The sequence below is a fragment of the Spermophilus citellus genome (assembly GCF_964194105.1).
Source record: "Spermophilus citellus genome assembly, chromosome: 2".
In the NCBI taxonomy this organism is placed as follows: Eukaryota; Metazoa; Chordata; class Mammalia; order Rodentia; family Sciuridae; genus Spermophilus; species Spermophilus citellus.
This window is the reverse complement of record NC_138183.1, coordinates 37074848-37094662: the sequence shown is the minus strand read 5'-3', so window position 1 is coordinate 37094662 and position 19815 is coordinate 37074848. Positions and strand designations below refer to the sequence as shown.

General features: G+C 47.5%; 1 protein-coding gene across 1 annotated transcript; it reads left to right on the top strand.

The window, feature by feature from the left end:
- Nucleotides 1–7: 7 nt before the first annotated feature.
- GLIPR2 (GLI pathogenesis related 2) lies at nt 8–19815 on the top strand. Its single transcript, XM_081273810.1, has 5 exons — nt 8–151; nt 10291–10399; nt 10751–10854; nt 12526–12603; nt 19433–19815. The coding sequence occupies exons 1-5, from the start codon at nt 139–141 to the stop codon at nt 19591–19593; spliced, it is 465 nt and encodes a 154-aa protein (XP_081129936.1). The 5' UTR covers nt 8–138; the 3' UTR covers nt 19594–19815.

The following is a 19815-nucleotide window of genomic DNA, read 5'->3' as shown; positions in this document are numbered from 1 at the left end:
CCGGGCGGCTCCGGGGGAGGGACTGCGGCCGCTCGGCCCACTCCTGGCTGGTGGAGCTGCTGGGGCCCGCCACTAAGTGCAGCCAGCGCAGCCGCAGCCGCAGCCGCAGCCGGAGCGGAGGAGCTCGCAGAGCCGGCCATGGGCAAGTCAGGTAAGCCGCGGTGCTGGCTTCACTCCGGAGTCCCAGACTCCTGGACCCTCGCCCTGGTCTCCGCCACCCTGGTCTCGGGGAGCGGAACCGCTGCCTCTGCTCCAGAGATGCAGCTCTGGCTGCGATGCGGGACCCCTGGGTGCGGGATGCAGGGCGCACGGGGCAAAGCGTCCAGCGGCGCAGCCTGGACAGTTTCCGGGGCAACCAGAAAGCCAAAGTGACGGTGAGACCACCGGGAGAGAGGGAAGGAAGGCGAGACCGAGGGAGGGTCCCCCTGGCTGCAGGCCAGACATTGCGTCAGGGAGGTTTTCTAGGCGCTGATGGGATTTGCGCTCTCGTCCGGCCAAGGCGTGGCTTTTGCTTTGTTTCAGGAGAAGGACAAAGTTACAGTTGGAAAAAGCCACTAACTGAAAGCATCTCTCGCTGCAAATCACCCTGTTCCGTCCAATCTTCCTAAGGACAACTCTGAGCATCATTTTCATTCTTTCGTGGCTCCTCCTCTTCTGAGTGCCTCTCTATGCCAGGCCAGGTGCCAGGCACAGTCTGACTCCTTTTTTATCTCCAACCTGTTGCTGCCTGTCCTCACCACTGATTTTCATGGTGACCTTTCTGAAATGCAGGTCTCCCTCTGTCCTCCTAAACACTGTCTGTCCCATCCGTCATCTGCAGGTTAAAAGAGCACTTTCTTCAGCCCTGCCTCAGGCCCTCTGGGCCTTGGTAACCATCCCTTGCCTACACCCTGCACTGCAGCGGAGGCTGGCACACTGGTGCCTTTCCCTGGCACTCTGAATGACCCTGGCCCAACTCTGATCCCCAGCCTGACAGTCCTCCTCATCCTTCTAAGCTCAACTCCCGGGCTGGAAGCCCATCCCTGATCCCCCACGGAGGGCAGGCTAACTCTGTGAGGGCCTGGGAGGAATGTTTAGCCATAGACCAGCTCCCCACTGACTCCTCACTTCTGGTGTCTAGGAATGTTTGTGTTTATCTATCTCACCATAGTTTCTACCCAACAGGAAGTTCGTTTTTTTTTTTTTTTGTTTTTTTTTTTTTTTTGGTACCAAGGATTGAACCCAGAGCACTTAATCACTGAGCCACAACCTCAACCCTTTTTATGTTTTATTCTGAGAGAGGGTCTCAATAAATTTCTTTTTTTTTTTTTAGGGTTCTAATTTATTTATTTGTTTATTTTTATTTTTTTTATTGGTTGTTCACAACATTACAAAGCTCTTGACATATCATATTTCATACATTAGATTGAAGTGGGTTATGAACCCCCAATTTTACCCCAAATGCAGATTGCAGAATCACGTCGGTTACACATCCACAATTTTACATAATGCCCTATTAGTAATTGTTGTATTCTGCTACCTTTCCTATCCCCTACTATCCCCCTCAATAAATTTCTTAGGGCCTCTTGTGATCCTCCTACCTCTGCCTCCTAGCTGCTAGGATTACAGGCGTGCCCCACCTCACACAGCCCCTCAAGAACAGCTAATGGATAGAGTTCAGAAGTCCTGCTTCACTGAGGTTGTCAGCCTCGAATAAGTAATGTTTTGGTACTTTCGTGGGTCTGTCCTCATGAGATGCCAGCATGGGGAGTAAGTGACTTTCTCTGGCTTTGGTCCTAACCCACTTTACCTCCAGCTCTCCTGGAAAGTCTGACTTCAGTTCTGGCCTGAAAATCATTTGCTCTGGGGCTGGGATTGTAGCTTAGCACCAGCATACTTGCCTGGCATGTGTGAGGCACTGGGTTCGATTCTCAGCACCACATATAAATAAATAAATAAAGGTCTATCAACAACTAAAAAAAAATAATAACTTGCTCTGTGATATTGAGCAAGGCTCTTTACCTCTCTGTGCTTCAGTTTCCCCATCTGTACAATATGATCCCCAAGGTGCTTCCTATATGGGAAGGTGAAGAGGTTGTCATGTAGTTAAAAGAACAGGATGATAGGTAGTGATGGGGCAAACTATGGCAGATGCTAGAGAGCATTCTGATCTCTACTTGGGAAATCAATTTATTTCTATATAGATTTAGGAGAAAATCCACAAATTCTCTAAAGCTATATTTTAACCAGTTATATTTTATCCAAAACAGCTTTCCAGAACAACTGATAACCAGCTGTGTTCCCATTCTTCTTTTTTAATCTCTTCCTCTTGCCCTTCTCTTCTCACCATCTGTGAGCTCTGTACCAATTTGTAAACCCAGTGCTGTCTATCAATGGGCCATCCTCAGGAGTGTTCATTTGGATTGTGAAATGAACCAGTAAAGCTGGTTGAAGGAAAGGCAGGCACCACAGTGCTCCAGGAAAAAGTGGGAAGTGATCCAAGCCGCAGGACATGCAAGTGAAGAGCGGTGAAAGTTCAGGAGAGGGAGACATCTCTGCATGGGGCTCATTGAAGGCTTTTAGAAGAGGTGAATCAATCCTACAGGGTCTCGGGAATTGGGCTTTATCTTATGGGACCTGGAGTGCCATTAAATGTCCCTGGACTAGAGCTTGCCAGGGCAGAGGGCAGATCAGAAGGGGAGAAGAGAGGTGGGGGGTGGGAGGACTGCTATAGTTACAGACAGGAATGACACAGGCATCTAGGGCAGAGGTGTGGACTGGAAAGGAGAAGGGACCTGGGTCAGAGTCATGAGTTTTGGTGCAAGATGACAGTGGTGCCATCTGGACTGAAGAAGGGCAGGCAGGTTTCAGAGGAGGATGACTTCACACTCAGGAGGGGGCCAGGGGCAGGAGGCAGGTTACAGCTGAGTCAGGTGCCATCCCTCCCCTGCCATATACCCAGGAATCCTAGTCTTTCCAGAATCCTAACCCAGCCCTGCTCTCATAGCCCAATGGATTTTATTTGTCCCTCTGCATAATACTGTGGACCCCTCTTCTAATGGACTCTAGGAGGAAGTGACTTTTCTAGGTCACCAATTCCAACAAACCTTCATCATAAGCCCACCTTGAAGTTCTCGGCCACTAGCTGGGGCTGCTGTCTGCTTCCTCAGAGCAGGAACATGTGTCATATAGGAACATACATGGCTCCAAAAGATCACTTAAGAAATCAGTCTTTCCCTTTTCTGGGCCTCAGTTTCCTCATCACCGCATGTGAGCCAGGCTCTTTTTCATCCTTAACCTCAGATGAGCCCAGAACTGCTTGGGGTAATGGGCATCCCTGTAAAGTCATCACAACTGACAAAGCTCCAAGCCTGGAAACTGCAGGGCTCACTGTTGGAAGACCCCCGCTCCTACTCCCAGGCCTGGTCTCCCTGCTAGGCCTTGGTATATAGCAAGTGTTGGGAACAGAGGAAGGCAGTGGCCTTGGGCTCAGTGGAAGCCTCTTGTCCTCAGCAATAGCAATTACCAATCATTAAGCTCCAACTGCATGCCAGACTGGGAGCTAGGTATTTTATATGTTGTCAACCTTTATAATAGGGCTGTTACCATCAGCTCATTTTACAGACTTACAGAGCTTGAGTACCTTGCCTAAACTCATGCCTTGACCACTAAGCAAGCGAGCAAACTGGGATTTGAAAGCAGAGCTCTGACTTCTCAGCTGTGCACTTTCTTTCATGCCGCACTGACCACATGCTCCAACCCCAACTCCTCCTCAGCTGGACTGGCTGATAGTGACTTCCACACACACTTCAAGAATTTCAGTGTCTGTGGACACACATCAGAGCAGAGGGCCCTTAGGGACCTAGTCCAGGAATTTTCTACTGAGGCCCTTAGGTCTTTGTAGGGAGAGGTTATGTGGGCCACTAAGCCCTAGTAGTTTCACTTCTTTTGTTAATTTTCTTGATGGTTTCATTCAAAGAATGCTCTGAAGGCATTTTTTGAAAACCACAGCTGTCATCCTTCTTTTGCACACAGTAGTGGAGCTGGGGCCCAGGGGACAGGGGCTTGCCTCTAGGCAAGCCTGGTGGGTGTAGAAAGGGTTACAGCTTGAGCAGCCTGAGCAAGTGCTGTCCCCTACTTTGGTTTCTTCTGTCCTTAAACAACTGTGTCTCCTGGTAATCTATTGGAGAGAGGCAGTCTAGAGGGGGTTAATGCTGCAGAAAATGTATTTCCTATTCCCAGAAGCAACTGAGCAAGTGTTCATTACTTATTCCTGCATTAGGAAAAGAGGCAGCCAGCCATAAACCGGATTTTCACATTTGTAAATAAGGAAAGAAATCCTGTCCTAGTACCTTCACTGTGCTGGTGTGAGAACCTCATTTATTTGTTTACTCACTCATTTATTCAAAAAATACCTGGGCTTGAAGGTATGGAAATATGCCTGCAAGGATTTTGTTTTTTGTTTTGTTTTGGTACCAGGGATAAAACCAGGGGCACTTAACCCTGAGCCACATCCCCAGTCTTTTAACTTTTTTTATTTTGAGACAGGGTCTCACTGAGTTGCTTAGGGCCTCACTAAGTTGCTGAGACTGGCTTTGAAATCACCATCCTCCTGCCTCAGTCCTCCCAGTCACTGAAATTTCGGGCATGCACCTCTGCACCTGGTGTTTTGTTTCATTTTTTGAGATAGGGTCTCACTATGTTGTCCAGGCTGGTCTCAAATTAGGCTCTAGCAACCTAACCTCAGCCTCCTGGTAGCTAAGACCACAAGCACCACAAGGAGTCACCATCCTGCCCACTTACAAGTCAACTGAACTACTAGTAGCCCTCTCCCTTCAAAATAGGAAAGGAATCAGATGAGGCAGGTTCTCCCAAAGGGTTTCACCTAATAGTAACAAGTCTTATTGACATAGTAACAAGTCTTATTGACATTTAATAACTGTTTATTGTGATCCAGAACCATTCTAAAGCATCTCATAGATTAATGCACTTAATTTTCACAACAACCCTGTGAGGCAACTACTGGTATCCCCATTTTATGTATGGGGAATGCTACATAGAAGGATCAGCAGCATGGGCCAGATCACACAGCTAGATAAAGGCTGAGCTTGGATTGGCCTCTTGAACTGCCGGGTACCCAGGCTTCCAAAGCAGGAACTACCTTTTTTTTTAATCTACTTTTTACTTTCTTCCTGGTAGACAGGCAAAACCTGCTTTGCCCCAAAGGTGGAATCAGGTTGTTTTCCAGCCTCTTGCCAAGGGGACAGAAGGGGCCTGTTCACAGTTCCTGCCCTGGCCCCTCATTATCATGACCTCCTTCAAGAAGAGTCTGGAGAGGCAGAGGAAAGAGCCGTACTGGACTCAGGGAGGCTTCAGGGAGAAGAGGGATGAAAGCTTTCAGCTGGGTGGTTGAGGCACAGACAGCCTTGCGGCCTCACAGGGTCCAGAGCAGCCCCATCTAGGACGCCTATACCCTGCGCCCCAGCAAATGACCGGCCCTACCCTTTCCTTGGCCCCACCCTTTCCTTGGCCCCAGGGAGCCACTGCAGCTTCCAGCAGTCCTAGTCATTTCTCCACAGCCCCTGACTTGCTGGGGCCCCTTGGGCCTTGACACAGAGGTGGTTCTTGAGAAATCGTAGCTCTTTTCCTTCCTCTTCTCTCCCTTGGTGGATCTGAAGGCAGCTGCCAACCTGAAGTCTCTTTTCTTTCTACTGCTCTCAGCTGTCCCCACTGAGCCTGATCCGTCTCCTAGGTGACCCCTCAGTCATTCCCTTTGTCTGGTGATTCTTAGGCTGTGGGGTAGGAGGTCAGGATGGCACTTGCATGAGTTACTGTTTCCTTCCTGGTGGACCTCTTCCTACCCCCGGGCTTGTGGAATTGGGGCAGATTATGTCCCTTCTCAAGCCTCGGTTCCTAGTCATAAAAATGAGTAAGATAAAGGAAGCTCCCACAAAGGGGGTAAGAAGTTTAAGAGGGTCACACACAGGCCCACCCCCAGAAAACAGCAGGCCAGCAAGCAGGAGAAAGCCAGGTACAGCGCAGATGGGCCACCCAAGGATGGGTGGGGTGTTGTTTTTTTTTTTTTTTTTTTTAACTTTTTGCCTCAGAGTCCAGCCCAGGAAGGAGAGGCTGGGGACTTTGGGGGAATCAACCCATCTTCCAGGAACCCATGGTTTCTGGCCACCACACCACCTTATTTGGCTTTTTTGTAGCCCATGGTCAACAAGACCCCCCCCCCACCTGGTTCCCATGAGTTACTCTGGCTCCTGCCATTTCCCCATGAGGTGGTCTTTGGAAACCTCTGTGATCCTTCCCCCTATATGCCAGGTGAACATGCTAAACCTGAACCATATAACACACAATGTACCATCCTGGCCATTTTTAGATTTACAGTCAGTAGTGTTAAGGTGTGAAGTAGCTCCAAAGCTGTGTGAGCTTTCTGAGCCTCGGTTTACCTTCCTACAAAATGAAGACATAACCCTTGCCCTTCCCCCATCATGGGATGATTGGGGGCTCTCCCTGCCTAACCCAGTGATGGGTGGGTTTTTCTTTGACTTTTTCCCTTATGTTTATCTTTGTTGTTGGGTTCTTCTGCAGAAGTGGGGTGTGTCTCTTGCTGGGTGTGGTCGCGACTGATAACTTTCCTCCTTGGAACCACGCCCTGCCCAGAGGAGCCACCTGGGCTAGGACTGGCTGTGAACTGGCTGTGGTCTGAGGGGACTTCTGGGTGGTTTGGGGGAGGTATGCTCCCAGCCAGGGGAGGAGAGAGAGGGCTTCCCTGCGGACTGCAGGAAAGACCTGACCTCTTGCAGAGAACCCTGGCCCAGGGATCTGGGGACCTGTGCCTGGCGTGGCTTCTAGGCACTGAGCTTGAGTTGGGCACAGGAACTTCACTTTTGTTTATTTAACTTCCCTCATTCTAGCAGGGCAGTGACCTAGTTTTCAGCAGTCTTGTATATCCCTCTTCCCCAAGGAGCCTGTGGAGCCTACAGCACTATGGGGTCCTGTGCAAACTGACCCCAGCACTCGGGCTGCTTTAAACTGGCTTCCCCCTGAGCCATCCACCCACCTCCCCCATCTCTCCCTCTTCCCTAGAGCTATAGGATATGCCTGGGTCCCTTCCACTCTGCCCCTCTGTGTCCTTGGCCTTCTCATCTCATGATTCCTGATCTAGAATACCTCCTCCAAGGAGCCTTCCCTGATGCATCTGTGGTCACCACTGCACATTCCACTGAGCCTTGGGCATCTCTCATGGTGCCCACTAGACCCCCTGTGGCCTTCCTGGAACATGGAAACTGGCAAGGGCTTTAGGGTGCGTCAGCCTGTCACTCAGATGGGAACCCTTCATCACCTTGACTATGTGCACCCAGGCATGCTCTTGCCTGTACATATATACTTGTTTTGATCTGTTTCCTTAGAGATGCTCAGGAACTCCTAGAAGTCTGGCCTCCCCTTACCATTGAGTCTCCACTCAGGGCCTGAATCCCTCTTGCAACAGGTGGGAACTGGACTAGGGAGAAACAGCCCATCTCCCAGGAACCCGTGGTTTCTGGCCACCACACCACCCTACTGGCTTTTTCTTAGCCTATGGTCAACAAGACCTCCACCAGGTTTCCAAGAGTTGCTCTGGCTCCTGCCATTTTCCCATGAGATGGTCTTTGGAAACCTCGTGACTCCTTATCCCAAATACCTCATGAATATGCCAAACCTGAAACAGGTACAGTATACCATCTTGACCATTTTTAGACATAGTCTATAGTGAAACAGTTTCAAACCTTTTTCTTTTTCTTTCTTTTTGGTAACAGGGATTGAACCCAGGGGCACCACTGAGCCACATCCCCAGCCCCTTTTATGTTTTATTTAGAGAGCAGGTCTCACTATTTCTGCTTAGGGCCTCACTATGTTGCTGAGATTGACTTTGAACTTGTGATCCTCCTGTCTCAGCCTCCCAAGCTACTGGGATTACAGGCAGGAGCTACCATGCCTGGCTTCCAAGACTTTATCTTGTAGAGCCAAAACTCTATACTCCTTAACACCACCTCCCTTTTTCCTCAGAAGACCTGAAATCTTAGCTTATCATATCAAAAAAGGTGTGGTCTGCCCCTTGGCCACAGAGACCTGAGGCCATCAGGTAGCACTGCCTGCTCCTCACCTCATGCTTCCCATGTCTCGCCATCTCTGCCTGTCAACCAAAACCTGGCAGATCTGGGGTTCAAAGCCCTTTCCCATAACTCCTGCCCCACCCTGTGTGGCTGGGCATCCCAAGGAGTCTCAGAGTTCTCAAGGTGGGTCCACTTCCTCTTTAATTGATCAGAAAACCTTTGGACACCACCAGGCCAGCTAGCCAAAGTTCCCTGCAGCAAACCCTGGAGCCCTTTTCCCTCTGGTCCCCTTGGAGACTCATGGGATTTGCCTTCGAGGCCAGAAAACAGGGGATCTGCTGTGGTAAGAGGAGGAGAGCTGCTCTCAGGCCACCTTCTCAGCCTTGAGAAAGGTGACCTGAAGGAGTGTGGCACTTCCTTCACACTCTGGTTTACACCCTTCCTGCCACCACCCTCAGCCAGCCCTCAAAGAACACAGAGGTTCCTGGCCAGAAGAGACTAGTCCAGGGTAAGGGCCGTCTGAGGCCCTCACTCATAACCCACCCCCCTCACCCCCATTTCCACAGAGGGAACCCCTAGGTTCTAAGGCCAGTGCTCAGTGGCTTCCTGATCTTACCCTGGCTACCTCCTGCCAGACTTCCTGGGGGCCTCAAATCAGAAGTCACCTCCTCCCTGATTCCCCAGACCCTTTCAAGTTGCTCTTCTCCAAATTCCTCTCACACCTGTGGTCACTTGCCTTGTGGCATTTACCATACTGCTATTACACAGCAGTCTCCCTTCTGCGCATGAGCTTTTTGAGGATAGGACAGGGCTGACTTGCTGGCCCCCTAGCACATGATGAGGGACTGGGCACATAGGTGCTCAGAGCAAATAAACAGATAAGTGGATTAGGGTTGAATGGATGGTGGATGATGCTGCTGGCTGTCTAGAGGATGGATGGGTGTTAATAGAGGATGTGTGGGAAGGAGGGATTGATGATCTGGGTAGGTGGTAGTTGGTAGACAGAAGATGTTGGATGGATGATGGTTTCCATTTCAGATCCAGATTTGTTTAGCTTCTTTCAATCATTGAGCTTGCTTGCGTTTGGCTTCACCAATTTAATTCCCCCCCTTACTTCAACCCTTCTTCTGAGTTTACGACCTAGTTGGGCATAAGCACCACCTCTTCCCTCACTGCAATCTCAGCCCCCTCTGGTCACATCCTCCCCACCATCACCACTACTTTCTTTTCTTTCTTTCCTTTTTTAAATGAAATCTTATTTATTTAGCAATTTGTGTGTGTGTGTGTGTGTGTGTGTGTGTGTGTGGTGCTGGGGATTGAACCCAGAGCCTTGTGCATGTGAGACAAGCACTCTACCGGCTGAGCTATATCCCCAGCCCAACCACTACTTTCTTTACTATACTCTCCCCTTACTCCACTTCTGCAATGCTGACTTCCTTCATCCTCTTCTCTTTATCCCTCTGTTTTATTTTCACCAGCCTAGTGTGGGCCAGGCCACTTCTTTTTGGGAGGAGGAGGAGGCAGTACTGGGGATTGAACTCAGGGACACTCAACCACTGAGCCACATCCCCAACCGTATTTTGTATTTTACTGAGAGACAGGGTCTCACTGACCTGCTTAGCATCTCGCTAAATTTCTGAGGCTGGCTTTAAACTCACAGTCTTCCTGCCTCAGCCTCCAGAGCTGCTGGGATTACAGGTGTGCCCACTGTGCCTGGCCAGCCAGACCACTTCTGTCTGGGCTCCCAATTCTAGCCCTCTCCAGACCCCACCACTCACTGTAGGTCCAGTATGAGGGATCCAATCTCTTTCAGACATTTTCTTCCAGAAGTCCTATGGTTGTCTGTCCAGCACCCCAACATCTGCTCTGATCTCTTGTCCACCCCACTCAGGGTCTTTCAGAAACACAAATCAAATCATTCTGAGACTTCCTGTTCCTTGGATAAAGACCAAAATCCAAACATGGTCTGCAGGCCTCACGAAATCCATGGGGTTTCCACATGCAGAGATGTGGAAGGTGGTATCAGGGATGGAAGCAGGATAAGCAGCAATGTAGAACAGAGTTGTGTGGCTGGGGTGCCAGGTAGAGGAAGGTGACAACATTCTGTCCATGGGGCCTTAAGTTTGAGTTGGGCATTGCTCTGAAGTATACCTTATATTTTTGGTGGTCTTTGCTATGCATTGAGCCTTTCATTGTGCCATAATTTCAGCTTCCAAACAGTTTAATAATGAGGTCCTGAAGGCCCACAATGAGTACCGACAGAAGCATGGCGTCCCCCCACTGAAGCTCTGCAAGAAGCTCAACCAAGAGGCTCAACAGTGAGTCCCCAGCACCCCAGGGGCTTTGGTCCTTCATGGGGCTGCTGCAGTTACAGAGGAACCCTGGGTGGTTGGAGGGACGTGGGTTTGGGGATCAAATACAACCAAGCTTGAATACCTCTCTGCCACTAACTAGGCAGATCCCTTTGCTCTGCTGAGCCTTGGTTTGCTCCTCTGTAAAATGAGACCACTGGGAGGCCAGAAGCAATGCAGGTGTGATGCTCCCAGTTTCCTCCCAGAGCCTGGGCAGGGAAGGAAGCTCAGCCACACCAGCCTGGGGCTCAGATGCTGGGGCTTCCCTGGGTGGCACCCACTCTGAGGAAGCACCGTGGACTCCGTGGACTCCGGCAGGTATTCTGAGGCCCTGGCCAGCACGAGGATCCTCAAGCACAGCCCAGAATCCAGTCGAGGCCAGTGTGGGGAGAACCTTGCTTGGGCATCCTACGATCAGACAGGTGGGTGGTTTTCTCCGCTCCCCTCTCCTCTGCCCCAGCTGGGACTGGACTGGGTGGGTCCACCTGGCCCCAGTGCCCTCAGTCCCAGAAAGAGAAAGGAAATCCAGAGCTCCCTGAATCACAGCTTCCAGCTGACTTCAGTTCACCACAAGGTCTCTGATGGCCGGCTCAGGGCCAGGCCAGTGCTGGGTGCCAGGGACACAGAGATGAGTCAGAATGATGGCCCTCCCTTTGGAAGCTCCCAGGCTGAGGAGCAGGAATGGGGGAGGCAGAGGCTTCTGGACAAAGTCTCTGTCTGATTTTATGAGCACCAGCTACCGAAAAATTTTACTTTCTTCACATTTTTCTAAATGTTGTTGTTGTTGTTGCTTTTTTAATATGCTGGTATATTCCTTTTATAATCAGAGGAAAGTAATAGATCTTTTTCCATTTTGGAAACAAACATAATGGAAAAGACAATTTCTTTATCCATTTGGGTCTGGAATGATTCTACCAAACATTCTTGAACTTTCTGGCTCCTATAGCCCTGAAATGGGGTTTTAGGGAAAATATCACAGTGATTTCACTCCCTGAAGCTTTCTCCAGCAGGAGAATTCTTCCCCGGCCTCACATTCCTGGAGTTCCCAGGGGGAGCACCCTGAGTCCTCTTGGTTTTCCCCAGACAGCCTGAGCCAGCGCCCCCTCTGGCAGAGCTATGTGCATGATGAAGGCAGCACCCCTCTCTTGACCAAATCACTACCCTCTCTGGCCCCAGTTTTCCCCATGGCTCTAGAGAGGTGGTTGGGTAGGTGATCTCTAAGACAATGAATGGCTCTCCACCATGGCTGCACATTGGAATCTTTTGCAGAGTTTTTAAAAAATACCAGTGCCTGGATCTCTCCAGAGACTGATACAACCTGTCTGAAGAAAGACCCAGGCCTTGTTTGTTCTTTTAAATTTTTTTGATTCCCAGGTGACGCTAATGCCTAGTCCTGGAAATCGGCAGCAGCAGCTGCAGGTTGCTTGTTAAAAATGCAGACTCATAGGCCCTCCCTGCTCTACTGAAACCAGAGTCTTTATTTTACAAGATCCCCAGGTGATTCACCCCCACCTTAAAGCTTGAGACTTACTACCCTGAGGTCAAAGCTTCTAGCTCTAGCCCTGAGATCATCAGCTCTCAGGGAAACACTTCCTTCTCTCGCCACCTGTAGGGCCAGGGAACGCTCCAGGAGAGGGTCCTCCTGACCACAGTGGAGATTCCTGGCCTACTAGCCCAGATGCCTTTCTTCTGTGGTTATTTTAGAAGCCAGACACAGGGTGGGGTGAGGAAAGTCTCCCAGAAACTCAGAGCATCACTAGAAGGCCCTTGGTGTGCACTGTGTTCAACTTTCTTATTGTAGAGGCCCAGAGAGGGGACAGCCTCACCCAGAATTACACAACTAGTCCCTGGCAGGGCAGCAACACCAGTGCAGGCTCCCCGGGCCCATCCTTAGTCCCAGAGCAGGGCTCTTCCCGCTCCACACGCAAGAGCCCTTGGGAGTCTTCCAGGAGCATCCCAGATGTTTCCCCTCACTGTTGCTTTATGAGAAATTTTATTATGGGATGGAGGTTTAGTGTTTATGAAAGAAGATGGAGGGAATAGAAACGGGTGGATTTTGTTGGTGAATTTACAACAGTGCCTTCTGCACACAGGAAAGGAGGTGGCTGATAGATGGTACAGTGAAATCAAGAGCTACAACTTCCAACAGCCTGGCTTCACCTCAGGAACTGGTAAGTGGCACCAGCGGCCTGGGCAGGTTGCAGGGTATCTGTCTGTGAAGAGGAACTAACCTTCAGAAGATCAATTCTTTTCTTCTGTGTTACCTTCATGTTTCTCTGGTTTGACCTTGTCCAGTCAGAGTTCTCCTTTCTGAGAGCACCCAGCTGCTGACTCCTGCTTCCAGCTCAAAGTTCTCCACATTCCTGCCGAGTGTCACAATGAGCCAGGATTTCAAAAGCTGCTGAGAGCCCCATTCCTGATTTGGTACCTCAACTCTTGTACTGGTCACCTTGCTTCCAGTCCTGCTCCCTCCAATCCATCCTGCTCTCCAGAAGCCAGATTTCTAAAGTTAGCTTGAGACTTACTACCTTAAAGCTTGAGACTTTGAGATCTGGCTCGCAGCCAGATTTCAAAAATGCTCTCTTCATCCAACTGCAGTGGCTCTCAGGAAAAAGGCCAGGCTGGTCTTAATTTCCTCCTCCCTTCACACCCCACCTCCCTCCTGCATGTTATCTAAGCCTGGTGTCCCCCCTGGCCTTTCCTTCACCTCACCGCCACTCTACTGAGCTCAGGTGAACTTGGGATGCAGGAAAGCTCCTTCTAGTCTTAGCTCTGGTACTATTTGTTGCATGAACTTGGGTCAGTTCTTTTTCTTCCCTGTCTAAGGGCAAAGGACACCATGGTAGCTCAAGGGACACAGAGCTGGTGATTCAGATGCAGGGGAGCCTTCCATGGGGACATCCCTTTTCTCATAGACTTCCTCCAGGGCGAGCGGTAAATATTTATCTTATTGAACTCCTAGACAGTTGCTTTTGCTCTGGGGTTCCTCTCACCCCTCTGTTGGCCTCACCAGACTTCTTGTCTTTCTCCAAAACTGGCTTGGACTCCACTGGGGCCCAGGATGAGGTAGGATCCTCTGGGTAGAAGGCATCAGAGAAACTGAAAAGGGGACCCTCTACCTGCCCCTCCCCCACCCAGTCCCACTCAACAGCAGAGCCACTTTTGACCTCTCCCCACTCTGGAAGGTTTCTTCAGAAGCAGGAAGTGACATGTTTCAGAGCCAGTCACCATTTCCTGTGGCTTACTGCTTACTCTTTTTGGGCAGGCGTTCTTGCAACTGTGTGGGTAGAACTCTGGGGCATTTCTCCTTCCAGTTAGCTCTGCAGACTTAGTGAGAATTGATGTTGCCACAGAGTGATAGGGAAGGAGCAGTGATTAAGGATGTGTGAGCAGAACCTTGCCTTCTTTCAATAAAGATCAGTGTCCAGAGACGCTTCTGCAATTTCATAGCTTCTGGAATTGCTTTTCCCTTGAACCAGATTCTTGAGCAACTGAACATGTGTCAGAGCAAGTTCTTGCGCTGTTTGCGTGGGTGCACACCCCTTGATGGTTAGGACATGCTTATGCACTGCTGCCACCTGCCTCGAGGTACTATTCAAGAGTAGGGCTTTTTTTTTTTTTAGTCATGGAGATTGAACCCAGTGGGGCTTAATCACTGAGCCACATCCCCTGCCTTTTTTTTTTTTTTGTATTTTATTTAGAGACAGGTTCTTGCTGAGTTGCTTAGGGCCTTGCTAAGTTGCCAAGGCTGGCTTTGAACTCATGATTCTCCTGCCTCAGCCTCCCAACTCACTGAGATTACAGGTGTGTGCCACTGCCTGTTTTGTAGAGGAGGAAACTGAGGCCTACAAAGGGCAAGAGACTTTTTCAAGTCTTTTGTCCTTGATCTAATGCCTCCTCCATGGCTCTTGTTCCAGGTAGAAATCTCACAAGAGTCAGAATGGGGAATGAGTTTGAACTCCCATGATCACCCCCATGATCCCTGGCCATCTGGCCCACACTTCACCCCCACATCTCTCACCCTAAAGAGGAAAATTAAAAAAAAAAAAAAAACTGGCTCCTGGGCCACACCAAGTACCAGTGGACAATGCCTCAGGGCAGACAGAGCCTGAACCTAAGACAAAAGTAGGACTTTGAGTGGTATTATAATCCGGGCTTGCAAGACCCTTGAACATTTTCAGGTCCACCCTGCTTCAGCCTAATGCTGTGCTGTTGTTCAGGGTTCCCTGGCCTGGGTCCATGTTGTAGGTGAAGGACCTTCAAAATACTCTGTAACCAATCCCTACCCTCAGCCCAGCCACAGCCAACATCCTGTAATGAAAGGCACTGATCCATGCTATGTGCTGCATGGAAAGAAGCATTTATTATCATTATTTTGCTCTATTCTGTCTAAGTGAGATTGGCTTGCTTATTTATTTTATATTAGTCTGATGATATAGAATTTGAAAGCTGTATTATCCACATAAGTCCTGACCCTCAGCACTTTCCTCCCAAGCGGCAATCAAGTGACCAGTTCTTGTGTATGGTTTTGGAGTTATTCTGAGCTTATGCCAGCATGTGTGTATATTTATTCTCTTTTTTCCCTTTTTACACTTTGGTGTCAGAGTGTGTGATTTCTTTTGCACTTGTTAGAGATTGTTTCATATCAGTATAAAGAGAGCTTCCTCATTCTTTCTTATCATTGAACATTATTCCTTTCCAAGAATATACTGTAATTTATTCAATGAGTTTTTTTGAAGGCATATCCTAGGAAGTTTTCATGCTCGATAACAAGGAGAATGTGATTCTTTTTTTTTTTTTTTTTTGCAGGGGTGGGGAGGGCAAAAAAAAAAAAAAAAGAATAAAAAGGAACTGTTGTTAGAATTGGAAACCAGTGTGTATCTGATGGTTGTTAAGGAAGTTGTGTCCTTTAATTGATCTCTAAATGCCCTAACTTAATTATTTCTGCACAGATAGAAACTTCCCCAGTAAAAGGAAAGATTGCTTAGTCTCATCTGTTTGGAAAAACCTACCACTGGCATGCATGCTGCTGATGTGAGCTTTGTGTCTGATCATTTTCTTGGTGACCAGAGGATAAATGGCAGCCTCTTCTTTCTCTGGAGAGAGAGTGAGGCAATGGCCAATGGCCAAAGTATGTGGCCAGTTTCTCTCAAGAAGGCTTGTGTGAAAAAGGTCTTGAGCACTGGCAGAGGCAGCTCAAATAAGCAGTAACTCCTGGCAAAGCTGCTGAATGCCTGGAGCTGTGGTCAGCAGTGTAAGGACCAAAGGTGAATGGGCAAGAAGGGTTTCTCTTCTATTCAGAAAGGAAAACCAGAGTTTATTAAGTGGAAGTCAATCCAAATATAGGGACAAGTGGTAAAGATGTGTAATTGTGGTTAGGGCTTATTTTCTTTTAAATTCTCACTTTGATTGTATCATCTTGATATTGTAGGTTAGTATTTATGTTTGGTATTCTCATAAAGAATTTAGTAACCTCAAATCCTTTGTGGATACAGACAAAAAATAAATTACACTAAATTTACTTATTTTTATTTTAACTTTTCTTGGTACTAGGGATTGAACGCAGGGGCACTTAACTACTGAGCCACAACCCTAGCCTTTTTTAGTTTTTATTTTGAGACAGGGTCTCCCTAAGTTGTTCAGGGCCTCACTAAGTTGCTGAGACTAGCCTTAAACTTTCAATCCTCCTGCCTCAGCTCCCAAGTCACTGGGCACCATTGCACCCCTCCTAAAATTAAAAATTACAAAAATAGAGCTCAACTGTGGGGGGAAAAACAGAATTTAATCAATGAATGTTGTTTTTAGTCCTTACCATATATAAGATGCAATGGGAGACACCAACTTTGTTTCATGCTGAAAGATTAGAAGAGTATGAATACCAGTTTCTCTCTCTCTTGCTTCTTTTTCTTTTCCAATTTTATAGCAAAATATTATAATATGAAATTTGCCATTTTAACCATTTTTTAATATTTTTTTTAGTGATGAACACAACATTCTTATTTATTTTTATGTGGTGCTGAGGATCAAACCCAGTGCCTCACACATGCGAGGCAAGTGCTCCACCACTGAGCCACAACCCCAGACCCATTTTAACCATTTTTAAGTGCATAGTTCAGTGGCATTAAGTACATTCACATTGTTGTGTAAACATCTCCACCATCCATCTCCAGAGCCTTTTCACAAACAGAAACCTTGTATCCCTTAAAATTTATTTTTTAGTTTTCGGCGGACACAACATCTTTGTTTGTATGGGTGCTGAGGATCGAACCCAGGCCGAACGCATGCCAGGCGAGCGTGCTACCACTTGAGCCACATCCCCAGCCCCTTCTTTCAGTCTTTATAAATCTAACTTTTCTAGTGCTCATGTAAATGGAATCATAAAATAGTTGACCTTTTTTTGTGTTTGGTTTATTTTGCTTAGCATGATGTTCTCACAGTTCGCATTCCCAGAATTCTCTTTTTTGAGGGGGCGGGGTGGGGGTATTGAACCTAGGGCACTTAACCACTGAGCCACATCCCCTTTTTTAAATTTATATGTTCTTTTGAGACAGGGTCTTGCTAAGTTGCTTAGGGCCTAAGTTGCTGAGGCTGGCCTTGAACTTTTAGTCCTCCTGCCCTAGTTTCCCCAAGTTGCTGAGATTATAGGCAAGTGCTACCACACCTCGCTCAGAATTCCCTTTAAAAGTTGAATAATGTACCACATTTTATTTATCCATTCATTTGTCTATGGACACTTGGGTGTGTTATTTGGGGCCAATTGTTAAACCTTTTTGCTGTGAACATGGGTATATAAATATCTGAATCCTCACTTTCAGTACTATGGGATGTATACCTCAAGATGAAATTACTGAGTCCTAAGGTAAATTTGTGCTTAATTTTGAGGGAACTGCTGTGCTGTCTTCCTTAGCAGCTATACCATTTTACATTCCCATCAGCCATACTTAGGGTTTCAATTTCTCCTCATCACCCTTTGTTATTTTCTATTATTTTTGTATGTTTTTTATAATAGCCATCCTAATGGGTGTGAAGTGGTTGCCCTCTTTCCTTCTTAACAAACCTATGGAAAGTTTAGCTGCTCTGGTCCTGTTTTTCCTCCTTCTTCCCTCCCTCTCTCTCTCTTCCTTTGTTCATCAGTTATTGAATATTTACTATATGCCTCATCCAGTGCTAAACATTGGGGAGAAGGTAGTTAATCAAACAGATGTGCAGCCTGCCCTCACACAGCTTGATGAAGTGCAAACCATAGATTTAGGAGGAAATATAATCTCTTCCGGGCTGCTTTAGAAAATGATGGCCATTCTGCAACATGGAAGTAAACTCCCCTTTGATCCTTATGAGTGGGAAACACTAAAGATGGGAGGGACAATCACCTGACCTCTGCTCCCAAGAGATGAGAAGAATGTAGGATCATTGGGTAAAGAATTCATTACAGCATCAATACTTTGACCTCAAAGGAGAGGAGAGTTGAAAACCAAGCTATGGGAGTAGCTTTGAGAGGCTCTATGAGTGAAGGGCAGGCAGCCTGTGAAGTAGGAGACTGGTGCTAAGAAGTTTCAGCAAGCCTCAGAAGTGTCTGCAGGGTGGAGCAGTAGTCTGAAAGGGAACTGGGCTGTTTCGCTCAGAGTACAGGGTCTCGATGAGGCTCTAACTCGTCAAGCTCTTAGTTCAAAATATAGAATGCTGGCATTTCCATTGAAAGTAGAACCTCAAAATTCCAGGATGATTTTTCCATGTGACTTTTATTCATTTATTCTGTCATTCATTTATTCATCAAGATTGTATTTCACACTTTTCATGTGCTATGCTATGCCAAGATACTAGGTATATCTTGGTGAATAAAAGAAGTTGTTCTTCGTCCTATGTCAGGCTCATAATGTGGTAAAGGAGCCAAGCAAAAATCAAATAATCAAATTTATCACTGCAAATGGTCATAATGCTATCAAGGGGAAAAACAGGATATGGTAAGAATATCTTGGGAGAGGACGAATGGTAAATAAAAGGGAGATTGTGAAAGACTTCTTTGAACAAGTGAAAGTTAGCCTGGGACCTAAGGGACAAGAAGCTGTTGGTCATCAGAATAACATTTCACAGTGGCCAGTGTGTGCAAGCATCTCTGGTAGGAATAACCTGGTGTGTTCAAGGAAGGAAAGGCCACCAGGCCAAAGCATTTGTTTTCATTCAAGGTGTAATGGAAGTGATTGAAAAACTTTTATGCAGGGAAACTAAATGGATGTGATTTCATGGCTCAAAACAATCATTCCAGCTACTTAAGTGAAAAACAATTTGGAGGGGGCCAAGGTGGCATCAACTATTTAAGGAGACCCTGCCTCAAAATTAAAGCATAAATAAATAAAAAGGGAAGGAGATATAGCTCAATGGTAAAGTGACCCTGGGGTTTAATACCTCATATCCGCCAAAAAAGTTTTTTTAAATAATGTGTAGAGAGAAAAAGGGAGCCCAGGATTGAGCCCTGGAAGATTCAGGCTCTCCAACATTACAAGGGAGACAGAAGAGGAGGAGGAGTCAGTGAAACAGGAAGAATGCCCAGAGCCTGAGGCATCATGGAACCTAAAAGGGCCAGTGCTTTGTAAAGGGGGGCCAGCTTTAGTAAACTTCCTGAGATACCAAGTAAGATGACCAAAAGTGATTCCTAGAGAATAACATGGAAATCCTTGCACTAAGAGTACAGTTTAGGGATAAGGTTAGAGGCAGGTGCCAGATAGGGTGGCATCTTAATTGTGGGGTCCACTGGCCATTGTCATGATCTCTGGGAGACTCCTGGAAAGTGTTGAGATGGCTGTATAGCTGACTGAAAGAATCTGCTTTAAAAAAAATCTGGCAGTTAATGTGTTTTTCCCTCCTTCCTCTGATTGATAAACTACAAAGATCAAGGAATCTGCTCCTAGCAAGATAGTGCAGAAGTTCAAGAATCCCTTGCCACATCCTCTCAAAGCTCTGCTAACTCATCTGTTGTCCTCTCCCCCTGCCTGTTCCCTACAGGACACTTCACAGCCATGGTATGGAAGAATACAAAGAAGATGGGCGTGGGAAAGGCATCTGCAAGTGATGGGTCCTCCTTTGTGGTGGCCAGATACTTCCCAGCAGGGAATGTTGTCAACCAGGGCTTCTTTGAAGAAAATGTCCTGCCTCCAAAGAAGTAACTTGTCAAATGTAATGGGAAGGTGGGAGACTTAAGACCACGGATATGAAGTGCCTAGAACAACAAGAACCCAGCTGTGTGTCTGTCCCTGTGGATGTATGTGCTTGTGTATGTGATGCCCCGGAGCATCTCCTGTACACACTCTTGGATATACAGCTCTGTCTGAGCTCATTCTTATTAAAGGAATAAGCATCTGAAGCATTTACCTGGACAGTTACCCAGA

Bases quoted from the DNA above. Each gene is read 5' to 3' on its own strand.
- GLIPR2 (XM_081273810.1), top strand. The intron at 10,855-12,525 runs GTGGGTGGTTTT...TTCTGCACACAG, and splicing joins GGCATCCTACGATCAGACAG to GAAAGGAGGTGGCTGATAGA. The intron at 12,604-19,432 runs GTAAGTGGCACC...TGTTCCCTACAG, and splicing joins TGGCTTCACCTCAGGAACTG to GACACTTCACAGCCATGGTA.